This window comes from Lepisosteus oculatus, chromosome 1 (genome assembly GCF_040954835.1).
Source record: "Lepisosteus oculatus isolate fLepOcu1 chromosome 1, fLepOcu1.hap2, whole genome shotgun sequence".
NCBI lineage: Eukaryota > Metazoa > Chordata > Actinopteri > Semionotiformes > Lepisosteidae > Lepisosteus > Lepisosteus oculatus.
In genome coordinates, this window is record NC_090696.1 from 63,991,695 (window position 1) to 64,019,545 (window position 27,851).

A 27,851-nucleotide genomic window follows, 5' to 3' on the forward strand; every position below is an offset into this window, starting at 1 on the left:
TTTAGATTCATTGTGCTTGTGTGTGTGCCTTGTGATGGACTAGAGTACTGTTCAAGATGTAATCCTACCTCGTGCCCAAAGCTTCCAGGACAGACTTCCAGTGTCCAGGGCTGCTGTCTAACAGAAATAAAGGACAATCTGCTGATGTGATTTAACATTAGCTAGTTTGTTTGATGCCTAGAAAAAAGAAACTCCACATTTCATCCATCCATTTTCAGAAAGCTGCTTCTTCTGGAGAGGGTTGTACGTTCTGGGATGCTATCTTGGAAGTGTAGGGAGCAACTAAGGACTTTAAATCCCTGGACAAGACACCAATCTATCACCACCACCGGGTTGTGGAGAAAGGGACAATTTAGAATAGCATATCAGACCTAATCGCAATGCCTAGGAGAAAACCCACATGAACATGGGGAGAACATACTTACTATATAAGTTACTTCAGGTTGGCATCAAATACAGTACCGAAGACCAGTACTGCTAACCTCCACTCAAACATGCACTTCAACACTCAAAGATAATTAAAATAAGCAAGTGCTTAAACTACTTCTTTGCACACTGATTTAAGGATCCTAATGCCAAACTAAAATGACCTTTTCTATTATGCAGAATTTCTTTTTTGTATGATTATTTCTGAGGGCTTACTTTGCTTTGGCCTGTTTCCTTAAGTTTAAGTAAAGTGCTAGCAATACTTATTCACTTAAAATGCATTTCTAATCTTCTTTTCACACCAAAAGAGCCTGTCGGCACTTAATTAATTTTTTACTTAAAACTACTTTGTTTCTAAATAATCACTACTAATTGCACTATGAAAATATTTAAGTGTAAATGACCAGATCTACAGTATACGCAGTAGAAAATCTTTTCTCTGCACCTTAGATGTTGTTTTATGGCCAATTTCCATTTTCGCAGAACACATTGTACTGTCTGCTTACATTTGTGTCATTTAAGTTTTATCTTCGAAGAATAAACTCCTTGAGTGAAAAGACTCTGAAGTAACCTTGAATTTATTTTGTATTACAGTGTATTTCATTGTCAGGAATGTGTGCTGTTTAACAGAATAGAAATGTAATATCGATGCAGAAGTGATTAAGCTCCTAGTCAGGTTCTATTGTCTATGAGTTCTGATATTTGTTTAAAAAATTGAATCCAAAATTAAAATAATTTTGTACTCCCCAATTTGGCAGCCCTACTTGTCAGTCAGCTCGGTTGAATTGCTTCAACCCTCGTTGCAAATTCTTACTGTGGAGCTTCTAACTTGTTTCACACTCTAGGTCCAATGATGCTCACAGCAAATTTAGCACTGGTTTGAGGAATGATATAGCTGTCACTGATAACACTACACTCTCCTCGCAGAAAGAGAAGCCAAGGACACCCTATCTTTAAAGGAGCTGCTCAACACCCAGTATTTTTAAGCACGAGTCAGAAATGTGTTGGCTTACTACATCTTTTTTTTTGTTTTAGAAAATGTTTTGGATATTTTATTAAATATTGTGTTACAAATATCGATGGACTTAAATATACCAAATGCCAATATCGGGGTAAGAGAAATTTAGTCTGAATCCCTTGATAACAATTTTACTTTGGAATCATACATGTCTCATACGTCTTATGTTGGTTATTTTAATGTCTGATTCCGAGCAGACTGACAACACCTATTCCACTTTGTATGTGTGTTCTTGGCCAAGTTTGAGTCTCAGCATCCTGAGATGAACCTGAGTTGTTGTCAGATGTCAGATTTACTCATTAAATATCTATCAACTATGGTATTCCAATTCTTTATTTTAAATTTCTAATAGCTTGAACAACATTTTACAGTTCTCTGTTTATTACTTTTTATTACTTACAGAAAGAAAGCAGTGCATCAGAATTTTATGGGGAGTAAACAAAGTTAAGAGTCACACGTTTGGCCTGCAAAATCTGAAACTAAATTACATCTGCTCTCGAAATAATTTGGAGTGGTTTAAAAACTGTAACCCTCAGTACTCTGTTGCATGCAATTTACAGATTGCTTTAGAAATACAGTGTAGTTTAAATCAAATAGAAACTATGTACTGTAGATACAGTGGCCACCAGAGTTATTGCAATTGCAAAGTCAACACAGTTGCTTTAAAGTCATCCAATTTGTGGTCAAAAGATTAATTTGAATGACATTTTCAGTGTCATTAACATTTAATTATTTGATCATTCTATAACAAAGTATACTTATACGTACAACATATTTCTGTAAACTCTGGAATTTGTTTAGTTGTTGCCATCCTTAGTTACATCATCAATAAAGATGATTGAGTCAGTTCCAAAGGTAGCCATGTATGCCCAGGCCTTAACATCACTTCCACTATGCTTCACAGGTGTGACTGGTGTTCAGTCATGTTTGTATTCCTGAGAAATTATTCTTATTCTTATTCTTTTGATTATATTTCATACTACCACTTCTTTCCCATTTGTTTAATTTTTGCAGTATGTCCTCATGCTTTTGGTAGGACATATTTCCCTCAATTAAAGAGTCTGCGCTTTTGATTACATATCCTTCCAATTTGACATTATTTTACTGCTTCTCCAGTAGCAGTCCACAGCATGGCTGTCCCATACTGGTAATGGAAGGCAAGTTTATTGGCAGGTTTTCAATCCATCTCAGTCCTTAACAAGTTAAATCAGCCAGTTACCTTTCTGCTTCCGCACTGCTGAATATAACCCCCGTTTCATTATAGTCTCTGACTTCAACTCATTTCAGAACTAAAACAAAATATAGAAAAGCAGTATTAATTATGTTGAGCCGGGGTTCCAATACAGAACTCTGTGGTACTCGACTAATTATGAAACCACAGTCTCACCTGTACCACCTGTACAAGCATGCCATAATATTAGTTCCACCATGCTTCAGAATTTCCTCAGATATTACACATTTTAAATTACAGTAGGTTTAACTACTGTGTTCTACAATGTTAATATTCCTTAATATAATAACGTAGTTGGCCTTTTTATGGCTAACACACTGTCTAGAAAATTAAAATGATTTCAACATAAAAAATGGTCTTTTTTTATAATTAGCTTCTTTAAGCTCAGTGCTGCCTGTTGCTTATACGTAGTTTGTTACGGCTACCTGAATGTAATAATCTACGCTTGACTACATTGTGTCATTTTTCCAGGAGGTTGCCCATTCTTGAATTTTGATAATATTTGGAATATCCTTTGTAGCTCCTACAGTATTTACAAAGTTCATTAGGTTGCTCACTGTATCAGAATCTTGATGCAATCAGTATCTAATGTAGAAGTTATAACCAAGTTCATTTACGAAACGGTCTAAATGAATGATATACCGAGCATATGTCCTCTTGATATATGTAACTCTTTGTAACTGATTGAATATATACCTTTTGTATTCTGATAACCCTCTCGATAAGATCTGTTAGGTTTACATGCATATTCTATGTATTAATAAATGTATCCTTGTGTATTAGTACCTGTGTGTGTGCGTTGTTTGAGTTATATCGCATGTTTGGATTCTAAAGCCATCAAAAGAATCATTTTGTGATTAACGGCTACAATTAATAATTGTCCCCGTAAATGCCCAAATCCTACAGAACTGGTGCCTCGTGAGAGCACACTACATCAATGTATCAGAATCTTGATGCAATCAATTAACCGATCAATATACTGTACGTGCTTCCTTGAATGATTACCACCTACAGTTTAAAAATTAATCTTAAATAAGGAATCTCCTGAATATCTGAATATTCCTTGTTAAAAGCACTGTTTGTGTCCATTTCTGCTTTAGCTTCCTTAGCGTGCACACTTGTAGTTATTTGCGCCAAAAATATACTTCAAAACACGTGATTCCAACAAAGTCATAATTGGTCTAGCACCACCACCTCATAAGCTGTCTGTCTACTACCAGTGATATACTTTAAAAGTGCACAGTAATTATATTAATATAATTACTACAGTATATTATATCAATATAACGTCATATTAAATTACAGAATTAAATTACATAGTTAATTTGATGTTTCCATTTATCCATTTATGTTCCCATTTATTTTGTAAATGTGTGTGTAATTCATTTTACATGGTTTTTACACCCAAGTCAGAGCTCCAGGATAATCCTTTTTTGTTGGAATGTTTTTGAGTTTGTTTTATCTTTATTGCAATAATGGAACAATTTAATATGACAGGGTTTTGTGTGCATCAAGTCACCACACCCTCTTTTCCTTACTCTTACTTTAGATTTTGCACAACATCATCTGTCTCCATTTACCTTAATGCATTTGATGTTTTTTTTTCTTCTCTTAACTCCAGAGTCACCAATGTGATGTTGTCCAATGTGTGGAACTGCTGTCCTCAAGCTTCCTTATGGATGAACTTTGGAACTTTCTTCTGTTGATTACCAACAACGGCAAATGATGTAGAGAAGTGGGCACACCTTATACGGGATCACAGAATTTCTTCTGATGTTATGCTGATGACTGAACAGGAGAAGGACTGTATGTCTTTAACTTGAAGAAGAATGATTATCAATGTGCAAGCTACAGAAATAACACAGCAGTGGTTTAGTCGTCTTGGATTACTGCTCTGCACGCAGAGGTTTTGGTTTCGGTACAAAGGACATCTTGCCAGTGATTTTTAATTTTGTGGCATTTAATTTGAGCCACTCCCTCAGACATTTCCAAAAGACGGAAGATGGAATTTTTTTATTGGTAGTCATTTTGTGGGATCGGACCCTGATGTCTAGTGCAATCGCAGCAAGCAGAAAACCAATATTACAATTACGGAGATCTGTAACACGTACCACACCGAGGAACAACCTTAGTGCTAAGAATTTATTATACTTATAGAATAACTCTTCTCTACAAAGTGTAACTTTAATCAAATGGCATGGGTCAAGTTCTTCAAGAAGCAGGGCGGCAATCTTGGAAAATCCTACCAGCCTGGGAGCATGCTCTCTCTGGCTCCCACCAAAGGCTTGCTGAATGAACCTGGGCAAAACAGTTGTTTTTTGAACAGTGCTGTACAGGTGAGTCAAATGCGAAAGCTACATGATTTATCTGGTGAAACTCTATCTATGTGCTCCTTGAACTTGGGTTTATTTGGTTGAGTCTAAACAGGAGAGATTGCCATGTGATCTGATGGCTCTGTTATCTTATCTAAGATCTCTTTTTTTAGGTAGAAAAAAATATAATGACACCGGCTAATAAGTATTTATTGAAAAATTGTATTACTTCACAGTTGTTGCTTTTTACAATGTGTAAGAACCTCTGCACACTGTAATGTTTGTGCTTAGCAGTAGGCATATGTACTACTGCATGCCTACTGTACTGTGTATGTGTGTTTAAATACAATACCCTGTACACCCCATGCACTTGTGTGTACATTGTTCTGGGAACATATTGAGAGTCACACTATCATCCCAATAAGCAGAATTCTGTATAAAATTAAGAACATTACATTTCCTGCATTCTAGGGATCCTTTATGTTTAAGTTACATACTGTATGTTTCAGCTAATACAGTCTTAGGATAGATTGCAAGTTGCTTGTAAACCAAGAACAGTACAACATAAATAACCTGTGCCTCCTGCCATGTTTAAAAATAATCTTTTCATTTTCTCTTAACGAACAGTGGAGTCATTTCTAGTAAGGGTCATAAATGTCACAGCAATAAAACACTAAGACTCATTTTAAAAAGCCAAGCTTGACAGGTTGAAGACATTAGTTATGACATCAGTATTTTTTTCATTCCTTAAGTGAAATAAGGATTTGGCAAAACGTTCATCTGTATTAAATGTATTTAGAGTTTTCCTTTTTGTTCTGCTTACTGTATGTTCATAACATTCATTTCAAAATGTGCCTTTTGAAATGGCTCAGGGATTGAAGTCCAGCATTTAAAAATTTGCTGTGTCCAGTGTAGAAAGAAACTTGCAGACTTTTTTAAAGATGTACAGTATATACCAGTAAGCAATTTATTTTAACTTCAAAAGTAATGGATATTTCTTAACAGCTCCACTAATGCCCCTATAACTGGTAGTCTACAGTGCCTTGCGAAAGTATTCGGCCCCCTTGAACTTTTCAACCTTTTGCCACATTTCAGGCTTCAAACATAAAAATATAAATTTTTTATTTTATGTGAAGAATCACCAACAAGTGGGACACAATTGTGAAGTGGAACGAAGTCTATTGGATTTTTGAAACTTTTTTAACTAATAAAAAAATGAAAAGTGGGGCGTGCAAAATTATTCGGCCCCTTTACTTTCAGTGCAGCAAACTCACTCCAGAAGTTCAGCGAGGATCTCTGAATGATCCAATGTTGTCCTAAATGACTGATGGTGATAAATAGAATCCACCTGTGTGTAATCAAGTCTCTGTATAAATGCACCTGCTCTGTGATAGTCTCAAGGTTCTGTTGAAAGCGCAGAGAGCATCATGAAGACCAAGGAACACACCAGGCAGGTCCGTAATACTGTTGTGGAGAAGTTTAAAGCCGAATTTGGATACAAAAAGATTTCCCAAGCTTCAAACATCCCAAGGAGCACTGTGCAAGCGATCATCTTGAAATGGAAGGAGTATCAGACCACTGCAAATCTACCAAGACCTGGCCGTCCCTCTAAACTTTCAGCTCAGACAAGGAGAAGACTGATCAGAGATGCAGCCAAGAGGCCCATGATCACTCTGGATGAACTGCAGAGAACTACAGCTGAGGTGGGAGAGTCTGTCCATAGGACAACAATCAGTCTTACACTGCACAAATCTGGCCTTTATGGAAGAGTGGCAAGAAGAAAGCCATTTCTCAAAGATATCCATAAAAAGTCTCGTCTAAAGTTTGCCACAAGCCACCTGGGAGACACCCCAAACATGTGGAAGAAGGTGCTCTGGTCAGATGAAACCAAAATCAAACTTTTTGGCCACAATGCAAAACGATATGTTTGGCGTAAAAGCAACACAGCTCATCACCCTCAACACACCATCCCCACTGTCAAACATGGTGGTGGCAGCATCATGGTTTGGGCCTGCTTTTCTTCAGCAGGGACAGGGAAGATGGTTAAAATTGAGGGGAAGATGGATGCAGCCAAATACAGGACCATTCTGGATGAAAACCTGTTGGAGTCTGCAAAAGACCTGAAACTGGGACGGAGATTTGTCTTCCAACAAGACAATGATCCCAAACATACAGCAAAATCTACAAAGGAATGGTTCACAAATAAACGTATCCAGGTGTTTGAATGGCCAAGTCAAAGTCCAGACCTGAATCCAATCGAGAATCTGTGGAAAGAGCTGAAAACTGCTGTTCACAAACGCTCTCCATCCAACCTCACTGAGCTCGAGCTGTTTTGCAAAAAAGAATGGGCAAGAATTTCAGTCTCTCGATGTGCAAAACTGATAGAGACATACCCCAAGCGACTTGCAGCTGTAATCGCAGCAAAAGGTGGCTCTACAAAGTATTAACGCAAGGGGGCCGAATAATTTTGCACGTCCCACTTTTCATTTTTTTATTAGTTAAAAAAGTTTCAAAAATCCAATAGATTTCGTTCTACTTCACAATTGTGTCCCGCTTGTTGGTGATTCTTCACATAAAATAAAAAATTTATATCTTTATGTTTGAAGCCTGAAATGTGGCAAAAGGTTGAAAAGTTCAAGGGGGCCAAATACTTTCGCAAGGCACTGTATATGAGAACTTATAGTGATATAAACTGTATCACTGTATATACATAATAATGATCAGAAATAACACTGTGCTCCCTTAAACAATACTTTTGCAATGGAACATAAAACTTTAGATGAATCTATAACATTTTCTTCAGCCTGTTTCTTAGGTGGGTTTTATTTGATCTCTTCTAACTTTTCTCATATGTCCCACCCCTCAAAAAATACTTCAGAAAGGCCAATCCTCACTTATTTAAGAGGGGTCTGCTCTAAAAGGTAAAACTGGCATTCACACAGACTGAATGTTTAATGTGGACTGATTATATTAAGATTACATTCACAATGAAAGCAGAAAGATTAAAATACATTATAACCATATAGGAATAATTGTGGAAACTACATCTAAGAACAATACATGTTCAGTATATTTTAAAAAATAACTGCATCATGACCCATCAAATTCCATGTTGGCTGTGATTTGTCAATTGAGGCATGAGATGCTCTATACAGTGGATTGTTCCAAATGAAAATACGTGCCCTAAAACCAATACATAGTTGTCTTTGTCATTCTCTAAGTCTACTTTATAAATATGTAGGTCCTAGATAAAGAAAGCTGATAAAAGCTCATCATTAAATTCTTCTTTTTCCTTTTGGTCTTGATGTTTGTAACCTCAGGAGTGTTTGAATATTACATTTGTTCCAAAAACCCAGTCTTGATCTGAAAGGATTATAAGTGAGGCCAAAAATAGGACAGTTATTTGTAAACTGCATTAAACATTTGTTCTATAACTGGATCAATGCAGCAAATTTATACTACCCATTGTAAATGAACCTACATAGTTCCTCCTGCTGTCATTCATGGGCGTTTAAAAGTATTTTAGTCAATTTAAAAAGATCCAGCTACAGAATTTTTTTTGCCATTTTCAAATTATGGGATGTATTTTTAGGAAGAATATAATCAGATATTTATATATACTGTACAGCAAAGCAAAATCTACATGTACAGTACATGTAGGCTTTTAAAATAATATGTATTTGGATTTCTGATACCGACCAAATGTTTTTGGTGTCGCTATATTAATCAATGTTGAGTGATCCTGATGCACTTAGGTGCCTTTAGTAATGCTGTATCATTAATGGGGATGTTTTTTGGGCACAGGAGATGAACTGACTTAACCTGTTGAATATCAAGCTTGTTGAAAGTTGAGAAAGAAAAGTGCAATATGCCATTTTTATCAAGAGAACAACACTTTTGTGCCCAATATTTTGTAGCAGTGACTGCGGTGGACTCTCCTACAGTAGATTAATCAAACAGATGGACAACAGGGATTTTTGCACAAAAAGGCTGAATGATGCACCATTTTAGGGTACAACAGACGAGCTGATGGGGAGGTCCAATTGTGATGATCTGTAGTGATTGATGGTGAACTGTGTGGCATTCCACGAATGAAGTCCATAGAGCTCAATTTCTGCCTTTTCTACATCATGGAGTGACTACTGTCAGGACAGCCCATGACACTCTTCGTGGTTGTCATGTAGCGATGGCTTCCTCGATAGAAGGGAATGTGACAGTTATCCCATGGGTGCCCTGCTTGCCAAATTTGAGCCCCACTGAATTTATGTGGGATCAGCTGGGATGACCCATCGAGAGACCACTGAAAAGCAAATAATTGTGCAGACTCAGAGAAAAATGGGACAGAAACAGAATCGCATAAGACAGCATCTATAGACCGGTGCAAACAATTGTCACAGATGTACTGCTTTTAATGCTTCCAGTGGTGGCCACACATGTGACTTTTTTGGTAGACCCCCAAACCCCCCCCCCCCCCTGTTTTTTATTCTGATTGTTGAGATGTTTTGGTATAATGAATTATATCAGTTCGATAAGTTCAGTGTACCTGCTACAAAAAAAATATTTTTCCTCATAACTTTAGAACTTTGCTTCAGGTTTAGGGACGAGTTTGAAAAGAAAATGTATCTACTCATTTTATTTTGGGGAACTAGAGTCTTACAAATTCCTTGTTGTGTACTGTGTTTTACTCCTTTTTAAACCTACATGGAAATGTTATGATTTGTCATTTGCAGACACTTGGCTTCTGGGGCTGGGAAAATACAATTTTTGAGTTACACCATCAGTTAAAATTGATCTAAGCTTTTCATTCTGCAAGCGAACATTCATAAATAGTTAGAATTGGAATGCTGTATGAAATGCTAAATTGATTTACAAATGTTAACAACACAATTTGCAATCAAACATTACTCGTAAAGTGTTTTCTGATAAAGCAATGTGAGATTTCTTCTCTCAAAGCAATTAAAGGTGATCGCTCTTAAGGCATTTATTTTTCTCACTCAGGTACTCTGGCAGTTGGATGTTTTCCGAAGGAGCTTAAGACAGTTACCAGGACATGTCTGCCTTGGAGAAGCCTGCATCTTTTGTGCTTTAAAGGTAAAGGTTTATTTATGTTTTTACCGAAAATGGAGACTTTACATTTTTCTTTATTATTTTTTAGATATTTCAGCTCGCATAATGTTAAGATAAGCTCAATGAATTTTCTTCCCTTTTTCCCCTTTTAATCTCCAGAGCATCTTTAGTCAGTTTCAACACAGCAGAGAGAGAGCCCTGCCTTCAGATAACTTACGACATGCCCTGGCTGAGACCTTCAAAGACGAGCAGAGGTTTCAGCTTGGTTTCATGGATGATGCGGCTGAGTGCTTTGTAAGTGCGTTGACCCATGCCAGTGTGACCCCTACAGTGTATCTGCCCCAGGCAGCAAAGTGCTAAGCAGGGCATTTTGTAAAAAAAAAAACATACCAGCAAGGTTACAGCTATAGAATGTATTGTAACACTTGCAATGCTTTTTGATGGAGCGTTATATTATGATCAGGGCATGTTATACAGTATAACCTTACTCCCTAGTATTACTTACTGTGAACCATTATTACTGCTTTTGATTGGATTAACTATATTTACATATTACATTATTTCAATTTATGTTATGCCTATTGTTTTCCAGTGAAATGAGCACGTTTCTTTTTTACGTGTCATTAGTAACTTGCTAATCACATACATTTGCTAAACATCTGCATTTGCTTATTATTTATAATTATATATATATTGCTTTGAAGAAGTGTTTAAACCTGAAGACCTCTTCTTATATAGTTGTATAACTGTTTTATGTATGGGACATAGTTATAAATACTGGATATACTGTATAATTTCATATTATTCACTCACAAAAATCAACATGATTTTCCAAATGACTGAAAATAAGTACTTAATCAGTGAACAGATACTTTATGCAAATTTCTCTGGTTTTAAAATTATTTTTAGGTGATTAATCAATGCTTTACAATAATTACATATCTCAGAATACCATAAAACAGAATAATAATCATTCCTATGATAAAATATAGAAATAACAGATCTTTTCATCATGTAATGGCTGGACTTTCCTCCAAATTATTTTGCTTTACTAGATCATCCATTTAAATTATGATTTCTGTTTTAGATAGTGAGTCAAAACAAATGATTCAACATAGTGAAAGTTTAGTACTAAGTAGAACATGGATTGCATTTTGTGAGAAAAAAATAGTTAAAGCATGTTCTGCTTTATGATGAAAGACTGGTTATTATTTCTTATAATAATGTGATGGACAAAATGACTCTAAAAATTCTAAAGAGAATAAATTATTGAATCACTTTAATTGAAAAATAGTACTACCCTTAATTATTGTACTGCTATAGCTTGAAGGCTTGTATGTTGCATGTTTTTGCACAGCAGCAGAAAGAACAACAAATTATTAAATATCTCGGAAATAATGGATCACCTTAACTTAAGTTCAAGTTTATATACTTTACATTGTTTATGCCCAAAATGAGTGTAAATCTAAAAAGAAGATAATATATTGGAGTGTTATACCATTTTACATTAGTGGCTCCATTATTTCAGTGAGCACTGCATTGTGTCAATTTCCTACAGGGGTTATATTGGGAAAGGCTTATTATTTTCTCTTTTTTGCATCACTAGTATATCAATTCTGTTTGCAGTCTTAAAATGCTCTGCATTGTCTTCTAATAACACATGTTCCCAACAATCTAAATTGATGGTTCTGCTGTATCTGAGTCAACCTGTCTGTGCTCATCAGCAACACAGATCTCTCTTTTACTAGAAAAGATGTATTTAAAACTTTATGCTTATTATGTTTTCTTTTTGATCATTTGTGTTTGTATCTATTAAAGCAGAATCTCGTTTAGATTTAATATGACTAATAAGGGGTGGCTTGGCACCAATGTAGTTAGCATTGCTGTCTCGCAGCTCTGGGTACTGGTTTCAAATCTTGTCTGAATTGAATTCCTGGTTTGCTTGGAGTTTTGTATGTTTTCAAAGTGTTCACACAAGTTTTTTTCCCCCGAGTGCTGTGGTTTACTTTCACAGTGCAAAGACATTCTGGCAGGTCAGTTGGCTTCTGGGAAAACTGTCCCTTGTGTGTGCGTGTCTGTGTATGTCCCGTGATAGACTGGTGGATCCCATTGCTGACTGGGAGGGTTTCTACTGTAGCTCATCTGTGACCCTTTATTGGATAGAGGTTAAAAATGGATGAATGGATAGGTTAGAGAAGAGTTAACCGAATTTCCTGAGTATTGGAGTGAAATTATTCAACTACAGTGATCCTTGCTGCCTTTCAGGCATTTGCAATCCTGCAGTGTTCTCAGTCACACCTTACCACACCTTCAGTGGGTAATACACGCCCATAGCCATTTCTGTTTGTGCAGTGTGAAAAGGGGTGGACTTTGACAGGTTTACATTTCAAGAAAGCCAAGACGTGAGCCGTCCTTCTACTTACAATGTATTCTTGGAGTTTTCTAGCAGGACACCAGTGTGCTTCCAGAAGCTGGTTTGCTAAACATTAAGATATCTCCAGTAGGTTGGCCATGTGTGTCTTTATAGGCAAGTTTTTATGACAAGGCGATCACTGTTGGGAAGTATGCTGTAAGTAGTACAAAGACTTGCTGAAGGCTCGCCTAAAGCGATGTAAAATGGACGATGGGAACTGTTAGGTTGCTACAGCTGATGGGTGAATTGAGAGATGTCTGTGCTCTATAGGCATCAACACTTGAACAAGAATTGATCCAGAAGAATATTGGTATATGAAGGAGAATGCAGTTGCTGCCATTCAAGCTGATTCAACAGAACCAAACACTTGTTCCATGAGCAGTCACATCTGTCTCTCCCATACAGGTCTAATAAGCCACAATGAGCCAGCAAATGGAAACACTGGCTTCTGCTGGAAGGCCACTCTTGCTCTATTTTAAGATGTAGCCATGGTGATGTGGTATTTATGCATCCATACTGGTCTGAGGTATTGCAGCAATGAAATTGAGTCGATTTATCAGTTGCTGGTTCTAAATAGGCATAGATATAAACCAATATGATGTGCAATCTGAAAAACATTAAGAGCTGTTATATTTGGCCTTAATTCATTGTATTGTCTCTGTGTCATATACTTGTTTAACATATAATATATGCTTCAGTACATGCAATACAATGTACACCATACATGAAAACTAAAGATGGCATTCCTTTTCATAGCTTGTGTGCAGTTATTTTTGTGTGATAGTGTTTTTTTTGTATTGGTTAATCTCAGTTTATTGATGGTTTTCTCTTATCCTTTTTTTCTGAAGGGAACTTTGCACTCATCTCTCATTTAGAAGACTGAACTGTGCTGTAGAAGACATATCACAAGAAATGTGGCAGAACAATTGCTATGTGGAAAATTAAGCAGATCTTCTTTGTGTCTTCCAGGAAAATATTCTTGAAAGGATTCACCTGCATATAGTGCCTGATACTGAAACAGATGTGTGTGTTTCCAAGTCCTGCATTACTCACCAGAAGTTTGCCATGACTCTGTATGAACAGGTAAGAAAGCACGGAGAACAAAGTTATAGGTTTCAAAAGCAAAGCCAATAAATATTTTGTGAAAGTTACATTAGAAAATGCTTTTAATGTTAAATGGGATTCTCAGTAAGACTGAGGTCATCAGAATCATGAGAGTCTTGACTATGTTATAATCCCTGTATCCATGAAGAAGGTGGCAAAATGGATATTAAATCAGATCTGGAATCTAAATATCGAGATATTTGGAATCCATATATATACAATAAATAAAAATATATGTTAAATATAATTTGATTTAATTATTGGATTATTTAATTTAATTTAAATATTTTTCATGTTATTATCCATTGATTTGTCTTATTCTTTAACATTTCCCAATTTACTCAATTAAGTTGTATTATTTTCTCTAGTTATTCAGTTATTTCCTTTGTTTATGAATAATAAACACTTAATTGCTTAAAATATTTTCCCTAATTCTATATTGGGATGTTTATTCTGTAAAATATTCACAAGAACTTACTTCAAAGGTTTGTGGCCTAGAGGATATTATACACCTGATCTAGCAAGAAAATAAATAAACCTTACTGTCATACTGCTGTTCCACAGACATGGCCTTAGAATTTATTGGACTTCATTTGAAGACTGAAAACATACAGCTCATTTCTGCACAGGAACAAAAAGCTTTAAAAGTCTCCTGGGTAGTCTGATTTACAACATATCAGAAGGGAAATTAGAAATTACGCAAATGATATAATTTGTTATATTTCCTTTTTGTGTACAATGCTTTGTTGATATGTAGTTTAGAAAAAGTGACCACTGTTGAAATTTGTTACAGTGACTCATGAGAACATTTTTTTCCATGTGAGAATTCTATTTAAATGTATTGGTAATTTCCTTTTTTTCTGACTCACTGTCTTCAAATGCCTTGTGTGCCAGTTTATACCTTTTTCAAAATTGAAAAACCATTGAGACCAATTTACTTTGCATGAATATTAAGATAACTTGGTAGATAACAACATTTTTTTTTTCCTTTAACAATACGGGTCTTGATCCTTATAACATAAAGTAATGCCTCTATGTGTATGGAGTTTTAGTAATCCATTGTATCTTTCCAGATATACAGTAGTCCTTTAATCCACACTTTCTATTTAATATTATTGCTAGTTCACTGGTTGCATCCAAACAATGATACAGTACTTAATACAAAATCCAACTGTGAAATTCTTAAAATCACATTGCAGTGCAAGTGGCATCCAAAAGAAGCAGCTTCTAAAAAAGGTCTTTATTTTATTTCTTTCCAAAGTGTGTTTGTCGAAGCTGTGGGGCGTCCTCTGACCCTCTACCTTTCACTGAGCTAGTGCACTATGTCTCCACTACAGCCCTCTGGTAAGTAACACTCCACGAATTCTGTAGAAGAAACTCAGCACAGTAGACTCACAACTTGCACTCTCAACTTAGGCGGTCGGCTCCAGAAAATAAAAAAAATGGGAAAAAACGCTTTAATCTCTTAAAAATTCATCAAGCATGCCTACAAGAACTTGTTACGGAGCCTATACAGTTGTCTTATTTACTTTTATTTATTGTTTGTATCCTTATTAATATCTTGTATTACCACAATTGGTTAGTAGGGGGTTATTACAAGGGTTATTAAGGGTAAAATATGACTACAGTATATGTGAATTCAGCTGTATTACCTGCTCAAAATCCTAACCCCCTGTGTAAGCTGTGAGTCTGAGTTTGACTGTGCTGTAAAACAAATTTCCCCTAGGGGACAATAAAGCTTGAATTGACTGTATGTTAAATTATTGAAAACTGCCATTAAGGGAATTTGTTCTTGATTTAGCCAACAGGTTGACCTCTTTCTGGAAAAAAATGAACGTCTTAGGTATGACATGTTTGGGGAACTGCTGCAGGCAGCAAGTACGATTGGGGACCTCAGGAACTGCCCTGTAAGTGGAGATTTTTTCATGACGTTTTCTGTTTTGAAGGTATTTCTAAGATTAAAAAAAGGATTGTAATTTTGTGATGTCATTTTTCGTGTTTTAGTAAATGGATTCTCAATACAAAGGGAAGATGTGTTCGTAAAAGCACATCACCCCATTGAAAAACAATGATGTTTTTTTTTACTTCATTCATAAAACCACCATCATAATAAATGTTGCTGTCATACCTTAAAACATGATGGAGAATCTCCTGTAAAAGTAAAGGCAACCAGTAATAGACAATGTACAAAGTCTGTCTGCTGACAGTAAAATCAATTTTGGAAATGGCTTGTGGAATTCAAATTTTATATGAGACAGCCAAATAAATCTAATATACAGTAACTTATAAATACTTATAAGGAGCAAGTAAACAGTTTCACACAGAAAAGAGTGAAAAGAATAAAAAAAAGTATTTTTTTTATTGTAAATCTCTTTATAACACCTGCAGAGAGCTATAATGCTACCTGTTGAAACAACTTCATCTTACATACAGTACATTATGGTAGCGTTAATCACTAGAAAATAAAATCTAAGATAATTTAACATTTCTCATTGTGAGCCCATATTTTTAAAGCCAGCAACTGAGTATGTGGTATTTTTTAGGCCAGTAAGAGACATGTTCTGTCATTCAGAACAAAAAGGAGTGGCTGATGGTATTAGTTTGTGTTATGATAATAAATCTATCAAGCCAGTAAGCCCAGCCCTGTTTGTAAATCTGAAAAGCACAAATTAGGATGACAACAGCTTTGAAGCCATAGTAAGAAATTGTATGTATTATAAAAAAAATCCCCGTTTTGTACAGTAAATGATTGATATATAAGGTGCCTTTTCTCTTGTCATTCAGAGACAGACAAGAGTGAAACCTGGTGTGATTGTTGAAACCGAGTTAAATATATCCAAGGGATTGTTGTGTCTGACGTTCTTTATCCATATTAAAAGTGTATTGCCGTAATCATTGGAGTTCAGCGCAGCATAAACGGATTATGTGCCTCATACGTACTACTTGCTTTTACATGGAATTAAAGACTAGGTTAATCTCGTATTTTATCACTGAATGGGCTGTTCTATGCTTTATTTTTTTCAGTGAGATAAATAGTAGTTGGTACGATTAACCTTTTTTAAGAGAACACAAAAGAAGAGAAACAGTGGTTGCTATGTTACTGATTTCTGCATTACCTTATCTACTTATTTAGCTTTGACATCATCTTTAAGCAGTTTTCTTTTGCAACAAAAGTGTTTCTGGTTTCCATTTGTCATGTGCAGTATGCAGGCAAATTGTAAATAAAAATGCAGCTCTAATCCTTTTTTACCAGTGATTTAATGCCAAGTGTGATGAAGCAATTATTGAAGCAGTCTTAAAATAATTCAGCCTAAAAGAAATTCATTTTCATTTATAAATAGCAACTATGTTTACAAAAAGATGCACAAATCTGTATGTAGGTCACTTTATCAGTACAGTGCCATGTTTTTACACATATGTTTGAAAAGCAAGAGTACTCTGAAGTTTTCTGTATATTACCCAGAGAAAGTTACAGCTAGAGAAAGGTACCTACAAAAACAATGCAAGCTACTGTATAGTTAGGGCTGCCAATATTCAATGTTTCTTTCTGTCTTCTCAGCCTACCTAGAAATTGTAATTGGTATTATTAAAAAGTTCAAAACTTCATTTAAAAACAAAGTGTCATCTATTGATTATAAAATTAATCAATTTGTTTTTCCTGCTTATACAGTACATTTGCACAGCAAACCAGCTTTCCTTTCACTATATAAAGGATGAAATATGTTGTCTTGAAACAGGTTTTTGCTGAATTCAGAAGCTGGCGAAGAGCAAGACCAATAGGTTTATAAACTAATATTAATAAGTTTACATATCTGGAAGGCCTGTCTATGTTACAGGAATACAAATATTCAAATATGATGGTGAGCAGTTTGAAAATCAAAGAGGGAAGGAATCCTTTGACTTCAAAACTGTTATGTGAGCTGGAAGTGGTTAAAAAAGATGAACAGCATCAACAAGAGAAACCAATCCAGTCGTTTCTTTTTGCATTGATTAATTGGGTCAAAGGTTAATTAATATTGTTGGCTCTGGTGGTAGAATAATGGGTGTAGAGAAAGTCAAGAGAGGAATCTTGTCTTCAGTGTGAAGCCTGTCAGAAGCAACATGCAGGGCGGTTGGCAATCTGGATGGAGAAATTCTACAGGAGATTCAGAACATATCAACTAGGAATATAAGTTTTAGAATGCTTCTGTCCCATGATAAGGACATAATTTAAAATGTTAGCTGAATAAAACAAATAAATGGAGCAAAGATCAATTTCTGTTTCACAAAAGGAACTGTTTATTATGATGGAAAGAGCACTGACTGTTAGTCACGGACAAGGAGGTGCTTTGAGCTATGGAAAATATAATCAACGTGTAACGTAACATTTGTTTGTCTGGTCAACTAGTCTAAAACCATTGAACAAATTAAAGTAGAAAATAGCAATTGTTAGAAATAAGCTGGGCAAAAAACAAATTGTCGAAATAAAGCATTCAAATCCAAAAAATGGTCATGTAGAGTGAAATAATTTTACTGTTTTTTCTCTCCTTTTAACATTATCACTAGTGTAGCCATACCAATTTCACCAGTGTTTGCAGTTTGTCTAAGTCATCAGACTTGAAAAATGTGCTGAAATGTAGACATAAACACAAAAAATTCATAATGAATTGTATTGTACAGATAAGTAACTTTCATCCGTATAGAACATTGGATTCTTTTAACATGGTCTGCCTTGCTTTTGTTTTTGAGCAGTCAGCAAGGGATAGCTGTTATTCCTCTGTGAGGATATAAATAGCGCAGAAGGCTTATCCACAATCACCCTGTTATTGCCATTGGCAACTGTGGCATTCAACTTCATTAAACCTCTGCCTTGTGGAATTATTGTTTGTTCATCAGAAAGTGGTATACTGAGTCACTTACCCATGCATGCAGTGATTTCATGTTGATTTTTGTTTTCTGTTCATACTAAATCCCCGCCCAGCATAACACAATTCCAGTAACTTTAATGAACATTTAAATGAAAAATGGAAAATTACAAACTGCACGATGTGTTTTAGTCGTGTATTCAACAACAGCATGAAAACCTTTCTGTCGTAAATAGTCAATGAAGCAACCTCATTTGAAGTGGGTCTGGATTTGATGAGTGTGAAAAGTAAAAATCTAACAGGGCCTGAAATTGAAAAGTCACTGAAACATGTAAATCAGACAAATGAGAAAAGGTCTAAACATGTCTATGTTTAGTATCTATTCTAAGTATGAGAACTAAACACATACATCCATGCTGTAGTTCTTAATATTCATTTGGTGTGATGTCATTTTATCGAGTATTAGTTGATGCTGATAAAAGGTGTAAGCCCTATTTATTGCTATTTCTGTAAGTGTACTGAAGAGGCAAAATAAACGCCAATGTAAAAACTTTCATATACTTAGTACGGTTCTAAAAGCTTAATTTATCATGTCTTTATGTAGTATTTTGATCTAATACTACAGTATGTGGTTCTCTTTGCTCTACATCTCTACATATTTAATTTACTGTACCCTTCAAAGTGATGTATTTTAGTCCAAGAGCTTGTAGGTGCTATTTTTCTGAAAAAAGTAAACCCATACAACATAGTTACTTCGAAATATACATCCTCTAACTGCTGTGTGATAACTGAAAACAAGGTGGTGTTGTAGTAACTCATCGACCCATCGATTTTTTTTCCCAAGAGTAATTGTGGACAAAGGATCAAGATTAGACGTGTGCTCATGAACTGTCCGGAGATAGTCACAATTGGCTTTGTCTGGGATGCGGAACAATCGGACCTCACAGAAGATGTCATTAGATCGCTTGGACCACAACTGAACCTTTCTGGGGTAAGAACATAGCATGTGCTGTCACACACATGCTTTAAAACTATTAAAGCAGTAAGTACTGTAAGCAGTAGTCAAGGGATTATAGAGTTTAATGACAAACATTGCCAAGAGATGCATTGAGTTTGATTTCTCATATGTTAGTGAGCTCAGAGCTACACAAAGAGCCAAGATGTATGTAAAGAATTACATAAAATGTAGCAAGAAGCTGGCTACTACTCAGTCATTTTGGTTCATTCTCCATTAGAACTCTCAACAAGACTGCTTCAAAACACAATCGCGGTCTAAAATCTAAGCCAAGCTGATTGCACAAACAGAAATAATCTTTGGTTGCTAGCCTCTACTCACAGCTAAGTCATCTGATTAAATTTGCTAAGGCTCTGAATGCAAGGAATAAAGAAACATTTTACCATTATACAGAAAGTACAGAAAATGTAACCAGTCCAAACCCTAAGATATTTTGTATTTTATTTCAAATGAAAACATGGAAGCAGTAAGTAGCTGTGGCTTTAAGTTGTATTTATTTGGTGGTGGTTTATCCCTAGTGGTTGCTGTTTTTCTTTGTTTTTGTTTAGTTTTAGCTTGTGTGAAAATGGTGACATGTCACTTTAAGTTCTCTAGTTGCATAATCAGTTCCCTTAGGTGTGTGAAGCCTTACCCTGTTTTCCTACTGATACACAGTTTTATCTCCCACTGGAAAAGGCAGCTGTGCCACATGTTGCAAGCTGCCCAAAGGGAGGGGAGAGGAGTTAGATAGTTCTATGTGAGGATCTGATTGTCTTTTTTTTCTTCCAAGAGCATTGTGTACAGAGCTGTTGTCCTTTTGTGGCTGCTCTTTCCTTTGGTGTCTTAAATATATATATATAAATCACAAACTACGCTTTCTGCCAGACAGCTAGTGTGTGAGTTCAGGTGGGTAGCTGGGTCAACATGCGTAGGCCCTGAAGAAGCACACCTGAAGAAGGCTCCTCGGCCAAAACGTTGTGTTCTCTTTCTTCTTTTTTTCAGCATGGAATAAACCTGTTACTTGTTCCTTTTCAGCTAGTGTGTGAGATTTCAAAACACCTAAGTCAATCTTTGTTTTGCTGCTTACTTCACAAATTGCATGTACTGTATGTCCTTTTAAGCACGGCAGGTCCGTATATTTAGCTGATCATTAATAAATGCATTTTCCTTGTTTAGTGGATTTGCATACGTTCCAGTCACGGATTAGTTTAACAGACGTCTGCAGAACTTTACAAAGGGCCTGATTCATACTGTTTGGAGGACATGTGATATTGGCAAAGCTGTGGTGGCATAACTCCCTCCCTAGAATCTATTGTTGAAGGTCACCAAGGACCTGACTGTTTCAATTGAATTATTAGTGTAATATAACAGAATAGTTTGTAATTGCTTTGTAAAGATGTATGCAGTCACCGTTTTATTGGATTATAATCTCACTCAAAACAGTATTGTCAAATGGTGTCACAATGTTGAAAGACACAATTTCTCATATTACAAAATATTCTATGTTAACTTTAAAGGGTTCAGTTTCACATTTCAATGTTTAATATTGCTATATTCTGTGTGAATGGCTGTTGGAGTATTAGTTCAGGTCCCTTAAGGCAAATGTATAATTGTCAATTTCACAGCTAAACTTTTACTTTTTCAGTTTTTGTGACTAACAGTGAGCCGTTATTATTTAAGGGCAACATCTCATTTGTTACCCTTCAGTCTATTTTGGTTGCTAGTAGCTAGGTAATTCGAGGATCTTCCCAAATTGTTCTTGAAAGGCCAGGGTGTTTGTGTTTCAACACACATTTCTGACAAAATTGATTGGTTTAACTCTGTGCCTTTGAAGATTCTGAATAATTTAATCAGGTCCAGGTGTTTGTCCAGTCTTAATTTTTGTCATTTAGAATTTCCTTTGAAGTTTGTACAGTGTTTACTAATTTACCTTTATTGGTCTAATCGTTAAACTGGTCTGTTAACTGTACCAGAATCTAGATCATTGATGTACATAAGGATGAGCAATGGTCCTAATACAGATCCCTGTGGACTCTGCTGTTGTCATCACAGTAATTTTACTGTTGATGTTAATGTTGAGTTAAACAAAAAATTATTCGCTTATTAATATTCTTTGTTTTCCATGCATTATTGTGCCATAGAGGTGCCGTGCTTTTTCCCCTGTCACCTCTTGATTTATTAAACTACAGTTGGTTCACTTGTGTCTTCCAGCTTTTCTATCGAGTCACAGATGAGCAAGCAAAAAAGACTGACCTAATTCTTGTGGGAATGATCTGTTATACCAGCAAACACTATTGTGCCTTTGCTTATCACACCAAATCTTCCAAATGGGTGTTCTTTGATGATGCCACTGTGAAAGAAGTAAGTATTAAAGAGCAGGACTGCTTTTAAGATAGTCTTGGGTTTTGTTATTCATTAACTGTTCAGCCTTAGATGTCTTTGTTAGCAAAATGGGATCTAGTGCATTTTCTCAAACATAGCATGTAAAGGCAGAAAAGGCAATTGTTTGCTTTGTGCAGATGAGATTCTAAAAATGAAGGCTTCTGAGGCAGTCTGCTACCTGTACATCGTGCTGAGTCTGGCAAAAGTGACTTGTGTCTGGCAGTTAATGTACATTAACACATTTCCATTGTTGGCTGCCAGTGTTTCTTAAGAAAAATACCTTGACTTTAAAAGTAGGAATAAATAGCAAATATAAAAACATCTTTAAAATGACAAAAAACATGCAGGAAAATCTGCTTATAAGGTCGAGCCCGGGGAGACTTTGCTAAATTCAGATCGTTCAAAGCCAGAGGAGAGAAGAAATCTATTTAAGTGGTCATAAGTTACTGTCCTGTTAAAAACCTATGATGACATACAACTGCTTTGGTGCAAAACATTGATCTTTATTAAAAATTAGATGACTATGTGTTTTTTGATGACTAAAGCCCAGAGTGAAAAATGTCCTCCCTCCTGCATCCTGGAGGTACCACACCCATTGGTTATCTATGTTGTAATCCTCATGTTGTGAAATCTCAGTATTCCAGCGCTGGTGAATCGTTTTTAAACTCTGACATTAGATGTGCATGTCGTAAGATGCTTTGGTGTCTGCAGCAGTGGTAGAGCATTGTATTCTCCAGTCACTGCTGGCAATGGCTCAGAGCTTTTACACAATTTTTATCAGTTTCTAAAACTGAGTCTTGCAAGTAACACTATTTCAGTTTTCATGTTTTATAGTTAATATTCATATTTGTTATAACTTTATCAGCTATGTATATTTTATCCAGTAGCTTTTACCTGACCAGCCACAAACCTGTCAATTTGCCTGACAAATGCCATTTATTTGTCACTACCCATAGTGACTTTTTAAGACACAAACACTGTGCTACTTGTGCAAAATATATAAGAATTCATATTAAAAACTTATGAAAAGGGGAAGTGACATTTTAGAATATTCTAATTTGACCCCATTTAAGAGCATAGTTATATCTTCAGTGTTTTCATTAAAAAAATAATTGTATTCAATAGAAATGCAAACTTAATTTTATGACACGGATAAGCAAATTGAAGCACGGAAGGTAACGGCAAAGCTATTTGATTGTTTCCTTTAGATGATCTAGAATAGCTGAATAGTATACCTTCTTATTGTAAGAAACGGCATCTTTAACTTCCACCTTCCTGTTCCTGATGTACTTTGGTTCTTCCCATTCTCATGCCTTTGAATTTTCTTGATACTAGGTTGGCTCAAAATGGAAAGATGTGGTTTCTAAATGCATAAGAGGCCACTTCCAGCCCCTTCTCCTTTTCTATTCCAATCCTGATGGAACTGCAGTCTCCACAGAGGATGCCCCAAGACAGACCACCCTTTGGTCTCATTACAAATCTTCAGTCAATGGCGATGGTTCAGGTCAGTGTTCTTTCCTGTTAATGTCATTTCATAATAATTCAACTGTTTGCCTCCATGTTATTGTCATGAAACCAGACATTTTTCAAGTAGTGCCAGTACAATATGCTGCCCATTGTTCTAACTGCAGCATAACTCAAGGTAAAACTATTATCCTACACAACTAGCATTTCAGGCATTTGAAACCATTTGTTTTTCCTATATTGCAGTTGCTACTTCAAGGAATTTGTTTGTACCTTTACGTGTTTTTGGTTGACTGTTGTTTCCTGTTTCCATTTTTATTTAGTGATGGTCTGACTAACCACACTGTCCAAAAAGCTGTGGAACAATATTCTTTCTTTATTTTGGAGTCTAAAAATATCTGTGTGGGTTACATGTGTAATTATAAACACGCAGTGTCATTGCTCAGAAATGCTGTTTTTATTTGGTCATTGGTGAAGCAATGGTCACTTCCTGTGAATTCAGAACTATCTAGGTTTTCCACTGTGGGCAGACTGCCCAACTCATTTCTTTTCTATTTGAGCAGTTTATCCACAGTTTTCCCAAAGAGGAAAACAAAAACCCCATCTTCCTTTAACCAAAGATTCACCTCCTCAAAACAGTGGTGTTCTAATAAAATCAGAACAGGTTTTCGGTCACAGTGTGATGCACACCTACACAAGTCGATTTGGATAGCTCTATTTTTTAAACAGTTTTAGCAATTTTTCACATGTCCTACAATTCATGAAAAACAATGTTTTCACAGCAAGAAAGTCAATTTTACCAGTTAAAGCAGAGCTAAACCACACTCACTTGTTGTAATAAAAGTGAAGATGTTTTAGACAATCTGATAATATTATGAAATATATATCAGTATCATTTTACATGAAATATACATCAGTAAAATCTACATATTTTTCCATAATTCAGGCATAGCCATTAAAACCATTAACTTTCTTCAAATCATTTGATCATATTTTTTTTACACTTCTAATCTAAATTGGATAATTTTACTTTTTCTCCTTCCTTTAAATCCTGATTTCAAAAGCGGCCTTCATATACAGTAATTAATGGATAGATACCAACACCGAGTATTTTACTAGCTCTGTTCTGGTTCAGTTCAGTTTTGCTTTAATTAGCAAAGTGTAACTCTTTCTTAGGAAGATCTGCTGAATTCATAACAGCTATAGTTCTGATTTATGATTTACTTGTGGTTTTGAGGACATTCTGGCTGCTAAGAAGAACTGTATCACTGCTTCAGACGTAGTGTCTGTTCAGTGTACAAGTGTTTCATTGAAGTTTAAACTCGCTCTCTCTGTCCTCAAATGCACCTTTTAGGAACTGTTCTGCCCCAGATTGCTGTGGTTACTGCGAGGTCTGGCTTTTCTGAGAAGTTTTTATTTGTTTCTGTTGGATCGAGGGAGAGAATAGAAAACAAATGTTTAATTTGGTTATAACATGGGCAATGTTTGTTCTGTTTTTTGCTATTTTTGAGCTAATCATATTTTGTGCATGGTATTTTTTTATAATCATCTCTATTTTTATTAATTCATATTGAATTATAGTGAACTGTCTGGCAATTATTAGTTACGTTTTTCTACTGTAACAGAAAGTTTCTCTTTATGGAAAATTTGGAACACCACCCAAGGGGTATGTTTTATAAAATCAACCCCCCTACATACAGAGCTCTGATCAAAACTTTTCACTGTTTGCCAAGTGACAATATAAAGAGTTGTTGACGACAACAGATAAACATTTCTGTCTCGGATTAAAGTGCGGGATTTATTTCGGCTTTTATCTTTTCTAATGATCTTCTCTTAACTCCACTGCTTGGAATGTCTCCAAGTTACCAAGGCAACAGTGGTCTCTTGTTATTTACCTCCTTCATCAGTCCACTTTCTTAAATTTAAGTTAAAATAATACAGATTTATATAAGTAGTTAAAGGAGCAGACTGTGGTATATTTCAGAATATAGCTCCTGAGTACTTTCTTAAGCATCAGCAGTGATGTGCTTTTAAGATGATGAAGTGTAATACTGTATACTGCCACAAAGAACAGAGGATTAATACTGATTATATGATGTGAATCCACCTTTGTAATAAATAGTTTATAACCCTTAATTACATTTCAAGTGTTTCTATGGTAAAGATGTTTTTTAATTAGATTTTCTTTCTCTGTATGTGAATACTCTGCACCTTTTTTCCAGAAATAAAACAGCAACAACAACAGTTCTGTAGAATAGTAATGGCTTTGAGGTGCAACTCGCTGTACTGCCGTTAATGAAAAATGTTATTTTTGCTTTACAGTACATGATGTACCAGTTTCCGCAGCAAAGAAATTAGAGCTTACAAAAGAGAATGTCAGTGCCCTACTGTCAAACCAAAGCAGCTTCAAGCAGAAACTGCAGCCGTCTTCCAATTCAGGATTTATCAGAGGTGCTGGCCAGACAAGTGGTAGACGAGGACCAGGTGAGGCAAGCCGCAGGCTATAGTGGAATGAAGTCTTGCTGGTTCACAGGAATATTTTGTATGAATTGTAATCCATTCCTATTCTCATGAATATGATGTTCTCCCAGTCTGTTTGAGAAATATTATAAGTACTGTAGGTTTAGGGCTGATGTTAAATAAAGGAAGGATTTCTTACTGGCATGCTTTCTTACAGGGTATTTGGTTGTATAGTGGGTTTATTTTGTCTCTTTGTGTAATTTCTTATTGCATGAAAATAGACTATTTTACTTCACTTTCTTATTGTTTTCCTTCACATAATAATTCATTTTTTATTTTTGTTCCTCAACAGCCGTATGCATACCTTTTTTGGGCTGGTACTTTCATCAGTGAGATGCAAAGAAAGTTATTTAAAGATTACAAGCTATTTTTTCTTTGATAGTAGCTTCTATCCTCTTTTTTAGGGAAAGGAGTTAAACAGGAAATGTATTATTTTTTGCTCTGCATAGTACTTCACATTCAGGGTTCTGGGAAAATACTGACTTTTCAACCATTTTTCAGCACAGTATTTGCTCAAGTTTACATACCATGAACAATGATTTTGCTGCTAAACAAAAATAAAATCAAGTGTGCCTTTCCACACTTTACACAGGAAAAATAAATCCCAGAAGAAAAAAGAAGTCATCTTGTAACTTTATATTTAATGTTAATTCCTCATTGGCTTGAGAATTTATTTTTCACATTGCCTATTTCAGGTATTGTGGTACAGTATGTTTCACAGCACGAATTTGATTCTCTGCCACAGATAAAACTTTCTACCTTTATGAAACTGCAGGAGAAAAAAACCTTAATGTAACTGTAATTATGTAACTGTTTCTTTCTTTCCTGTGCTTCCATCTCATTTATATAATAACAATGCATAACACTTGGTTGAAAGCATTGAGAGGGGTCTTTAAAGCTGTCATGCTTAAAATCAAATGGTTACATTTGCATTTGCAGTAAAAATCATGCCTGGTGATCCAAAAAGCAAGTTAAGAGAAATTTCCCGAGAGGTGGCGCAGAAGGCAGGAGAGGTCCGAACTCACTTGCAGAAGAAAGAGATTGAAAGGGGACAGAGAAGGCAAGAGTCTGGGAGACACAGAGGTATTTGTTGTTCCTGGAAAGAAATAAGACCTGTAGTTCAGTCTCTTGTTTGTATGAAGTCAAGGTGTCATGTTATTGTACATCAAAGCCTAACTTGCCCATTAAGTGGACTGATGTTTGAGCCTTGTGGATCTGCCACGGTAAGCTGACAGTTTGCAAATAAATTATTTTTAGCACCTACAGAACATTTGTGAAAATAGGAAATGTTTGTGAAAACTGTAAGAATTGTTGTTGTATATTAATGACATTTCAACATTTTTACTGCAAACACACAGAACACGTAGTAGACCAGGGACATGTTAATCATATGAAATATCTACATATTGTTTGCTTTGCCAAAGTTAAAATATTGCATCGTAGGTTTTGGTTTAATGAGCAAAAGCCGTCAACAACTTTATCAGGTTTTCAGAAGTTTGTGTAGGCTTCTTTTAAATCGGGGAAAATTCAAAGGTGTGACAAATTCAAATAACAATCTATGGAAGGTCATTGTGTGTTATATTAGATGGATTATGTAAGTTATTTTATTTTAATTAGTGCAGAATGGCAGAGAAGGGAACATCATCTGTCTACTAAAGGCACAACAAGCTCAGTCAGTAGTGCCTGTGGCAGAACAGTGATTGCATAAAGAGAAGTAAATTACATTTCAAAACCCACAGATATAAACCAATCCAAGTCAGACAAGTGTCTTGTCACTACATGAGGCAAGGAAACTGTAGAGACCTTGTTTGTGTCCCAGGTTTTCTTATCTGATTGGCTTCAGTAGTTCAGTTTCAGGTTCAGGTTGGCTCTAGGGTTCATAGTGTCCCTCTGGTCCAGCTCTGACAAAATCAGTCTTAGTTGAGGTCACTATGTAAAGACACCTCACCTCAGACCTCTATGAATGTTGTTAATAATGTATGAAAGATCAAGGGACATCTTATAAACTTACAACCAGCCATTTCCAGTTTTGGCTATTATTATGAAGGGAAGATGTTTAAAACTGTTTTTTTTTTT

At 35.7% G+C, this 27,851-nt stretch overlaps 1 protein-coding gene across 2 annotated transcripts in view; it reads left to right on the plus strand.

Moving 5' to 3' along the window:
- Positions 1 to 27,851, plus strand: part of LOC102688442 (inactive ubiquitin carboxyl-terminal hydrolase 53) — a 57,144-nt gene that overhangs the window by 11,293 nt on the left and 18,000 nt on the right. For both annotated transcript variants that reach the window (XM_015345835.2, XM_015345836.2), the window contains exons 2-12: positions 4,297 to 5,011; positions 9,986 to 10,078; positions 10,214 to 10,348; positions 13,437 to 13,550; positions 14,833 to 14,915; positions 15,373 to 15,478; positions 19,260 to 19,406; positions 21,621 to 21,770; positions 23,127 to 23,295; positions 25,578 to 25,739; positions 26,715 to 26,858. In XM_015345835.2, coding sequence (XP_015201321.2) covers positions 4,868 to 5,011; positions 9,986 to 10,078; positions 10,214 to 10,348; positions 13,437 to 13,550; positions 14,833 to 14,915; positions 15,373 to 15,478; positions 19,260 to 19,406; positions 21,621 to 21,770; positions 23,127 to 23,295; positions 25,578 to 25,739; positions 26,715 to 26,858 — 1,447 coding nt within the window. In that variant the 5' untranslated portion in view covers positions 4,297 to 4,867. The remainder of the gene's footprint in view (positions 1 to 4,296; positions 5,012 to 9,985; positions 10,079 to 10,213; positions 10,349 to 13,436; positions 13,551 to 14,832; positions 14,916 to 15,372; positions 15,479 to 19,259; positions 19,407 to 21,620; positions 21,771 to 23,126; positions 23,296 to 25,577; positions 25,740 to 26,714; positions 26,859 to 27,851) is intronic.